A 10,030-nucleotide genomic window follows, 5' to 3' on the forward strand; every position below is an offset into this window, starting at 1 on the left:
AAGCTTGGGACGCCGCGGCGCCCCTCTGCTTCCGCCTCGATAGCGCCCTGGTCGGGGCTCTCATAGGTAATAATGGCCGCCCCCCCACCCCCCGGGGCGCTTGGCCCGCTGAGGTGAGGGGGTGGGGGAGGAGGAGAGGACCCGGCCGCGGAGAGGTTTGTTCGTGTGGGTCCCTGTCCGTCCCTCTGTGCCCTGAGGAGGTGCATCGCTGCCTTCTGTTTCCCTGGCCGTGGAAGGGCCCCGGCCCCTTGCGATCCCCCTTCCACAGCTGATGGCAGGATGCTTTTGCTAAGTACTGGCTGAAGGGTGGAGCTCTCCCACTTGACAGGGTGGCGGAGCTTTTCCTCCCTAAAGTGGTGGGGTTCTGTTTCTCATGGCCAGCAGTCTGTGTGTGGGCTGAAGCCCCTTTCCAGTTGCGTGAGTCTTGAGCTGGTTTTCCCATCTCTTTAGCTGAGGTGCCTGCCCTCCCGCCCCGTTCCTGGGCAGCTTACATTTGGTTAATTGCCAAAAGTTACCTCCATTTTCCAACAGTTTGGTGTTACAAGTTCTTTTGTTTATGGATGTGTGCACTAACATGAATGTCTTAAGTTTTGGTCACAACCAAAATACAGTTACCACGTGTAGGTTTTGACAGTTCGACCTAAATCTCTGTAATACCTGAGGTGTATCTTTATAACAGGTCGGGGCGGAACTAAGATAAGAGAACTTGAGGATTCTTCAGGTTCCAGGATAAAGGTACCATGTGCTGCGTGTCATCCAAGTCTGGACTCTGTTTGGAACATACTTGGTTTTGCTTCAGTGAAAATCAGAGTTACTGCAGAATGTTGAAGAGTGTTGCAGTAGCTGTAATAATTCTACTCTTTTACAAGAATTGGTAAAAAGGAAGTGGAATTAAGAGTGTAACTAGACTGGTATGTGGAAGTAGGAAAAGCTTACTGATTTTTTTTTTCCTTAAGTATGCATTAATTTCCTTTTTTTATGTGTAGGAAATTAAAGGGCCTTTCCCCGAGAAGTTCAAATTCAGAAAAAAATCAGACTGTTTTCAGTATATATTCTTATATAATGTTTGTCTTTGCAGTATTAAAAAACTCAGGTTTTATGAATATAGGTTATAAAGGGAACCTATGAAGCTGAAGTAAAGATTTTTGGCAGCGTTGCTGTGCAAAACAAAGCCAAGATGTTGATTGATGATGCTGTTAAAAGATCTGGACAAAACTACAGTAGAGGTGGGACTGAGAAAGGTAAGAAATGTGGTTGGGGGGGAAGTGTGGATTGTCTTTCCTTATATTTGGTAGTTTGCTGAAGTGTTTTTCTGTTGTTAGTATTTTAGTGAAGCGAGTTAAGTTTCACCTTGGTCTTGGACAATGGCATACCTCCTTAAAAGAGAAATAGCTAGACATTTTCCTTTCTCAGCTATGAAGTTTCCCCCCCCCAAACTGACAAACTTCTGTGAAAATCTGTTTCTCTCTGTTTTCAACAATCTTAATGAATGCAGAATGTTACACTACTTCGTTTCTTGCATTATCAGTCTGATTCCCCCAAAATAAAAGTATTTGTTCTAGTTTAAGTATTAACGTAGTATCTGTGCTGTATTAAAATTCAATAAGGTTTTATAAATGTTATCTATAAAGCAAACGTACTGATTATAGCATGGATGATGCTGACTTCTTACTACTTTCATAGGAACTTAGCATTTAAGATTTGACATTGCACATCATGCCTCACTTTCTAGGCTTTATTGTGTTAACTGTATCTGTTTTTATATACATGTATGTAATAATTGTATGTTGAGATGCTGCTTATGTTATTGGTATTTGTCTTGTTTGCCTGTGTAAAAAGTCATTGGGAGCACATACAACATCCATCATAGTTGTTGATCTGAGGCACTGATGAGGAAGAAGGGATCCAGGAGTTAGGTTCCAGCATTAGAATAGGAATGGAGTAGTTGTGAGCTTCGGTTTTAGAAGTGCCCCAGAAGGTGGACGAGTGTGTTTCAAGAGGATAGAAATAGTTAACACTTCCTTAGTGTATGTGACCGTGTTTTCCCCATGTTTCCTGCTTTTCCATTAATACGTAACTGTGTTGTCATTTATATCTTCAGCATAAAACCTTTCTTTCTTAAGAAGTGTTGACCTCATCAAAAAAGATGTATAGAGTGTAACTGCACTGAAACTCTATTGTGGTGACGTTGAATGCTTTAGAAGTAAACCTTGTTCTTGTAGCTGTTAAAAATAAAGCTTTCTGTCTGCATATTATCTACTAGGTTCACAAGTTTTTTAAAAGCCTGCTGCACAACAAACCTTATTTATAGCTGGAGGAACAGCATTTTGGAACCTGTCATTCCTTTCTTTAAGTAGCTAAAGATGTTTGAAATGCTGCTTTTTTAATCAGAAATGGATTTGTACAGGTTTTACCAATGTTTCAGGCTAAGACCTAGGAAAGAATTTTCTATTTAAATGCTTCATGTCTATTCAAAATCACATGAGAGACCCTACAATAGAAAAATAAACCAACATGTTTGGTTTGGGTGGGGGGGTTCTCCCCCACCCTCCAACAGATTCCATCAAACAGCAGCATGTTGGTACTAACTCTGCAGGAAGAACTTTGGACTTCATCAAGCCTGAAAATAACCCAAAGCAAGCGGTGATTAACTGGGCCTCTCTTCGAGAAAACAAAGCTAAATATGAAGCTATGAAGTGGGCAGGTTAGTTTTAAAATTTTTATTTTATGGTACTTGTTTATCATATGATAAACCTGTCGAATGCTTAAATGTTTTTAATTCTTGCTTTGATACGACTGAATCTTTCAGTGCCCAAGTTCGTTAAGTATTTGCAGTGAAGTGACCAGGTCAGCATTTGTCAGCACAGTCGTGGAGGACGCTGTAGTTTCTGTGTGAAGACTTAAACTTGCTACTCAGTTGGTATTTTGACTTCACCCTTTGAAAATGCCGTTGTTTTGTATGTGGCCACAGCAAAAATCTGAGAATTGTTAAGTATTATACTGTAACGGTTAGTAGGAATTAGTTAGAACTTGAAATGCAGAGAAGTGGTTCTTTTGCAAATACTTAAGTGTTTGTCTCAGCCTTTGTCTTTTACATGACCAGCAGTAGTCTTCCACCGCTTTTTGAGTAGTCTAGTATAAGGCAAAGTCTGGGGTTTGGGTTTTCCATCTTGAGCTCTAGCAGACTTATGCTGAATCTGTAGCATTTCATACTGACTCAAGCTTACTTTTTCTGATTGTTTAAGACTTGCCTCCAATTGAGAAAAACTTCTATAAAGAATCGTCCAGGACTGCATCTATGTCACAAGACGAAGTGGAACTGTGGCGGTAAGATCATTTCTGTAGGGAATCATCTGCTTGGCAAAAATAACTATTAAGGTATAAAGCCCAGAACGTGGGAGATGAAATACTGAGACAGAAGCATTAATGTTAGGGTCTTGTAATAACTTAAATCTTCTTATGAAGTAAATAGTAACTAGCAGACGAGGTATTATTAGTGGTTTGGAAAATTAACTTTAGGGATTAACTGCTTTTCTAAAATGATTTGATTGACTTTCAGAAGGGAAAAAAAAATCAAGTCAGTTCATTGGCTTTTGGCTGTTTCTTTGCATTTCGTGAGACAGCGTGTTCATGTTTTCTAGGTCCTTCCAAATCTTATTGTTCACATGTTGAATACCTCTCAGCTGCCATTTTTTTCCCCCATATATTTTAGTTGAATACCATCTTCAAAACAAATTTCGACTTCTGTTACTCTTGTTTTCCTATCTATCTGTCTTGTCTTTACAAGAACATCCTGGTGAGCACATGCCTCAGTTGCCTGTGTCCATTCGTTTTGATCCAGCCATCTACATCATTACTTTGCCCTGGTAATAGTTTCAACCCTTTTCAGTAGTTCTGATGAAGTTGGTGAATGTTCTCGAAGCATTACCTTTCATTCCTTTTCTTTTTGCATGCTGTCTGTTTTTTCTCTTGCATGCCCACCAGAGAAACCTTGCCACAGTGAGCAAAGCATGGAATTGACACCTGTTTCCTTACACTATATGTACGTGTTATTGGTAGAGCTAGTCAAGAGCAACAGGACATTGTTCTGTAGGCTCAGAACATGCATTGAGGAATAGCACTTGTAAAGGAATGTGTTTCCTTTTTCATCTAATCTATTTGCTTTAAGGAAAAAAAGACAGTAATTGGAAAAACAATTATTTTTATAAACATGAGGAGAGGTTGCATTACCAATTCATTTCCTAGCCCACACCCTGCTTGTAGTAAAACTATTTGCCGAATGGAGTCTTCAGAAGAGTACAAGACTGGAATGAAGATAAATTACTTAGGTGTGTTAATACCTCTTAATTGGGGGGAGCCTCAGTACCTCAGTTTTTATGTAGCTTTTTGTGTGTGTTACTGTGTTTGGGGTTTGGTTTGGTTTCGGTTTTGAGTGGATTTTTTTCTTGGAGCTTGTCTTACTGACTGTGTTCTCTTTTCTAAACTGCTCTGTTTGTATTTTCTAGAGCATCCAGGGAGCTGCTCCGAATATATTTTGCTAAGGCTTTTGTCCGAATATAGGGTTCCAATCCATTCCTCAGAGTTTTAGGTTGCCTTTAGCTTTAAAAACTTGTCAGAGTTATTTAATTTGTAATAGAATATAACTGATGTCTGATATGAAAGGACTGCAGTTAATGTTAATATCCATATATAACTTCAAATTAGTCATTCTTAAGAAAGAATGGTAATTGATGCCTCCAGGAGAAGAGTTTCTGTAGTAAGGCTTTCTTAAAGGTTAAAAAAATAGTTGTAAGTCTCATTCAAGAGCCTGAACTTGGCTTTTGTTGTTCCAGGAATTAAAAAAAAAAAATGTCAGAAAGGCAGTCTTTTATGTTAGCTCTACTTTTTCAGATAACAGGACTTTAAAGCAATTGCACCTCTTTAATTCTATGCAGGAAAGAAAATAATAATATAATTTGTGATGACTTAAAAGAAGGTGAAAAGCGCCGCATTCCCAACCCTGTTTGTAAATTTGAAGATGTATTTGAGCATTATCCTGATATTATGGCTAATATAAGAAAAGTTGGTTTTCAAAAGCCTACACCAATTCAGGTACTTCTTCAGTTTTGATGACTCTCTTAACTGAAGCTTAAGAAAAAAGTACATTTAAGTATTTGTTGTTTTATGTTAGTCCCAGGCATGGCCGATCATACTCCAAGGAATTGATCTTATTGGTATAGCACAGACTGGTACTGGGAAGACATTAGCGTACTTAATGCCTGGATTCATTCACTTGACTTCACAACCAGTGTAAGCACTGCTCACATGTCTGCCTTGTTTAGCTGTGCGTACTTCCCTCCCATCCCCCCATGTAATGGTTTTCTAGTAAAGAAAATAAATCATACATTTCAAAAAAAATCAGAAACCTGGTGGAATAAGTACCAAACTTGTCACCATAGATTCCGTTAGTAGCAGTGTACTTAGAAAGTCTAGAACAGGATAAAAATACTCAATGTCAGATATGATTGACTTTGCCTAGCCTTATATGCGCACATTCTAAAGATGATTTATTGCAGATCCAAAGATCAGCGTGGGGGGCCAGGAATGTTAGTCCTTGCTCCCACTCGAGAACTGGCACTTCAAGTGGAGGCAGAGTGTTTGAAGTACACATACAAAGGAATTAAAAGGTAATCTTACTTCTCACTTGCTTATTAAGTAATTTTTTCCCTGCCACTTGTTGCTTTAATTCACCTACTAAAGGGGGGAGGGGAAGGTTGTAAATAAAGAGTTTGTATTTTCCCACTTTTTAGAATGCCAGTTTTGACTACTCTATGGTGAAAATCTATTTCCTGCATAGTTGGAGTTCTCTGTGTTGCAGCTTTGTCCATTGCTTCTGCCCTTCTGTGTGGACAGCTGGGAAGAGTCTGGCTGTGTCTTCTCAGCACCTTGTTGTTAGGTAGCTGTAGACAGCAATAAGATCTCCCTGAGCCTTTTCCTCTTCAGGCTGAACGAGCCTGGTTACCAGGTTCTCACATCATGCACTCCATCCTCTTCACCATCTTGGTAGCTGTATGCTGGCCCTACTCCAGTATGGATATATCTGTCTTGTAATAGAGGCAGGGGGTACAAAAACTGGATACTGTGCTTGAGGCGTGGTCTCACAAATACTGAAGAAAGGGGAATAACAAGTTCCCTCAACCTGCTGGCTGTTGTCTCCATAGTAGACAGCTGGCTTTCTTTTCTGTGCTGAATAATGTTCAGTTTCTTGCACACACAAGTCTTTTCATAGAATCATAGAATGTTTTGGGTTGGAAGGAACCTCTAGAGGTCATATAGTCCAACCCCCCTGCAGTGAGTAGGGACATCTTTAACCAGATCAGGTTGCTCAGAGCCCCATCCAACCTGGCCTTGAATATTTCCAGGAATGGGGCCTCCATTACCTCCCTGGGCAACCCATTCCAGTGTTGCACCACCCTCATTGTAAAGAATTTCTTCCTTATATCCAGTCTAAACCTACCCTGGTTTAGTTTAAAACCATTACCCCTTGCCCTGTCACAGCTGGCCCTACTAAAAAGATTTTCCCCATCTTTCCTATGGGCCCTCTTTAGGTACTGAAAGGCTGTAATCAGGTCTCCCCACAGCCTTCTCTTCTCCAAGCTGAACAGCCCCAACTCTCTCAGCCTGTCCTCATAAGAGAGGTGCTCCAGCCCTCAGATCATTTTTGTAGCCCTCCTCTGGACCTGCTCCAACAGGTCCATATCCTTGTTGTGCTGAGGACCCCAGAGCTGGATGCAGTATTTTTACTAGTATTCTGCTTCTTAACTTTTCTCTTGTATTAATTCTTGAAGATTAAGTATTACATATAAAAAAAAATACTATGTAAGATCATTTTCCAAAACACAGGTTTTAAGGATACATAATTTTTTGAGTGTACATAATTTGTTTATGTAACTTATTAGGAGGTTCAGAGGAAAACATCCTCCTAATGAATGTGGGAAGGTCTGCAGTGTAAATCAAACTGATACTTAGTAAGTTCAGTCTCTGACCTATGCTTCAGCTCATTTTTGGCATCTGTCGTCTAGACCCCATGGTACCCTCTGGATGCAACCATCCAACCAATTCCTTATCCACCAACCAGTCCACCCATCAAATCCATAGCTCTCCAATTTAGAGAGAAGGATTTTGTGGGGGACTCTTTTCTGCAAAGCCATCTTCTAGCATGTTGGCCCTCAGCCATGGGGTAATTCCACCCCCACCTTTGCTTTTGTTAAATTTCATGGGATTCCTGTTGGCCCATTTCTCTAGCCTTCTGTGGTCCTTCTGAGTAACAGCCAAGCCGTCTAGTGTATCGACCGCTCCCCCAATTCGGTTTCATCCACAAACCTGCTGAGGGTGTAGGTCTTGATTTAAGCTATTAAACCAGAAATTGCTGTACTCTGAAACTTACTTTTAGGGCTTGTATAGCATTCAGAGTTGCTCTTTTAGTCATCAAATACTGAAACGTACATTCTTCTTCCTTCCCAAAAATACTAGGGAGTTTTACAGAGTGTGTTAAGTTTGTTTGTAAGCCTAATACCTTACCAAGCGTGTGGATTGTTTCAACAGCAGAACATCTGACTTTTGATGGTACTTCTTAAAAAATCGTGAACCCTTTCATGCGTTCATCTATTTTTGGTGTGAATATTTGGAGAAGAATCCAAAACATACTCATGGCTTAATAGCTATCTTCCTTCCTTTTATGATTACTTTCACTGCAGTTTCAGCAGAAAGCTATTGCTGAACTGTTGAGGGAGTGTCATTCAGTGTTAAGTCCATTATTTACTGTGATACTGTCAGTCACACCTACTGTATTCCTTCCTCTTGGAAATGCTGGATGATGCTTTTTAAAATTAATCAACATGGTGGCATTTATTTGAAAAAGAATTGACTTCAGTTGAACCTTAATGCACTACTTCCATAAAACATTTTATTTTTCAGTATTTGCATATATGGTGGTGGGGACCGAAAAGGACAGATAAACGTGGTTACGAAAGGTGTGGATATTGTTATTGCTACTCCTGGCAGACTGAATGATCTTCAAATGAACAACTTCATAAATCTGAAGAGCATAACATACCTGGCAAGTAGCTGATACAGAATGAGTAATGCACCAGTTGGGAAATGGTTGGCTTAGTGTGAACTTAAGGAAAACTTCGTTAAAGCTTAAACTTTTAAAAGTCTTAATTACAATACATCTTAACATTGAGATTGGTGTTGGAGGGATGGTTCATAATCATAATTGCATTGCAGATGGGGAATATTCCCTAGAAAAAAAAACTGGCTTCTAGCAGAGTAAGCATTTTAAAGATGCTAAATTGTTATTTCATAGTAGTAATGTTTGCTGGTTTAAAGTTCATTTTGTCAAAATCAGTTATTAATGGATTAAATGCATTTCCCAAGTTTTCTTTTCTTTTAAAGGTTACCAGTGACTCAAGTTCTTATTAGAACTTGTGCAGTAAGAACCAGTCACAAACTGTTAGATATTCAGATGTTTGGGTGACTTTCTTCTGATCTCAGTGGGAAAATAGCTGTGTAAACATCATTATGAATCTGTATGTCTTCATTCCTGCCTTTTGCTGTGCTGGACGCTTAAAACCATTGCTATTTTGTAAAATACATTCATGTATTTAAATTATTTCTGAGTTGTCTGGTTAACTAGTGACTTGTTGCCTAGTTTGACAGCTTGACCTGCTTTCCCTCCCTTATCTCCAACACCCACTCCCCTCTAAGGGTTAAGCACTCATTATGCTGTACAAGTTAGCTCCAATTCTAGCTAATAGTTGTGAGCTTACTGGCAAGACCAGTGGTGGCATAGCGTTATTAGAAATTTGGCCATCTGGAAGAAAAGAATATTATTGGAAGACAGGAGAGTAGCTTCATGTAGAAGAATAACATGTAATTGCTAAGCAGGAGGAAAAAGGGCCTGAAAACCTGCTTTCTGAGAACTATAGGAACATTAGTAATCTTTCTCTACAAGGGTAAAGTGTGGCCATACTACAAACAGACACTGCTTTGTAAAGCAAAGAATATGTATGTAACCAAAATCAGATGTTTTAGGATGTGCCAGATATATTATAGTATGACATTACTAAAAAGAATTAGCTATCAAATTGAAAAATACAGTGATACAAAGAGAAAACCCTTTGTTGTTCTACCATTAGCAGTTAAATATTTTCAGAAGATTGAAACCAGTGTAAGGACCATGTTTTCCGAAGTGGTTAATGTCTCATGCCTTAGACTTTCTGGAAATGCTGTGCTCCTTTAGGTCCCATGTGAAAAGTTGGACGTACAAAATTATATTTTTTTAATGTTACCATATATTTTTCCTTGTACTTTTTAATACATAAGATGCTTTCTGTTTCCACAGCTTCGTTGTTGATTTTCAGCCAACAAATAATTTAATCTTGGAGCCTTGTTTCAGAGAAAAGAGAGGGCTATTAGGTTTCACCTTTTAACACCTTGGATGAAGAATGCTCTTTGCTGAAGAGCTTCATTTACAGTTTTCGTTTAAAGATACTGAGTCTTCTGAATGGACCAAAAGTGCATTGAGTGTTATTTGCTGGTATGATACAGTTGTTTCCCAAAGGACTTCCAACCTCAGAGTCTGGGATACAATTGTTTGCTTAAAAAAACCCAAACAAACAAAAAAACCCCAAATAAAATAGTTATATTTGAATATACAGTGTACAGAAGGTGAATTGGAGGCAGGGAATTTGTCTTCTTGCCTGACAGAGCCACTAAGTTAGTTGCAGTCTTGATTCAGATTTTTAGGAACCCATTTATTCAAGACATCCTGCTGTATTTCATGATTTTGGAAGAAAGACTGGGAAATTCTGTCATATATGGCCTTCTGATTGTTTACAATACATATCATTTGAAGATTGCTTTCTTTTGCTGTGTTCAGTGTAAATCAGTATCCATCAGTAATCCGAGTGCTTTTTTCTTTTGACCTTATGCTCATAAAGCAGAAGTAAGGAAATTGGAGTTTTGCGTGAATAATTGGGAAGTGTTT

The 10,030-nt window shown here is 39.1% G+C and overlaps 1 protein-coding gene across 1 annotated transcript in view; it reads left to right on the forward strand.

Moving 5' to 3' along the window:
• The first annotated feature begins 1,177 nt into the window (after positions 1 to 1,177).
• Positions 1,178 to 10,030, forward strand: part of DDX43 (DEAD-box helicase 43) — a 19,230-nt gene continuing 10,377 nt past the window's right edge. Inside the window, exons 1-7 of the mRNA XM_035893104.1 lie at positions 1,178 to 1,241; positions 2,597 to 2,704; positions 3,246 to 3,327; positions 4,935 to 5,091; positions 5,171 to 5,289; positions 5,556 to 5,666; positions 7,957 to 8,098. Of these exons, the coding sequence (XP_035748997.1) occupies positions 1,178 to 1,241; positions 2,597 to 2,704; positions 3,246 to 3,327; positions 4,935 to 5,091; positions 5,171 to 5,289; positions 5,556 to 5,666; positions 7,957 to 8,098 (783 nt within the window). The remainder of the gene's footprint in view (positions 1,242 to 2,596; positions 2,705 to 3,245; positions 3,328 to 4,934; positions 5,092 to 5,170; positions 5,290 to 5,555; positions 5,667 to 7,956; positions 8,099 to 10,030) is intronic.

This window comes from Egretta garzetta, unplaced genomic scaffold (genome assembly GCF_000687185.1).
Source record: "Egretta garzetta isolate BGI_Z169 unplaced genomic scaffold, ASM68718v1 scaffold584, whole genome shotgun sequence".
In the NCBI taxonomy this organism is placed as follows: domain Eukaryota; kingdom Metazoa; phylum Chordata; class Aves; order Pelecaniformes; family Ardeidae; genus Egretta; species Egretta garzetta.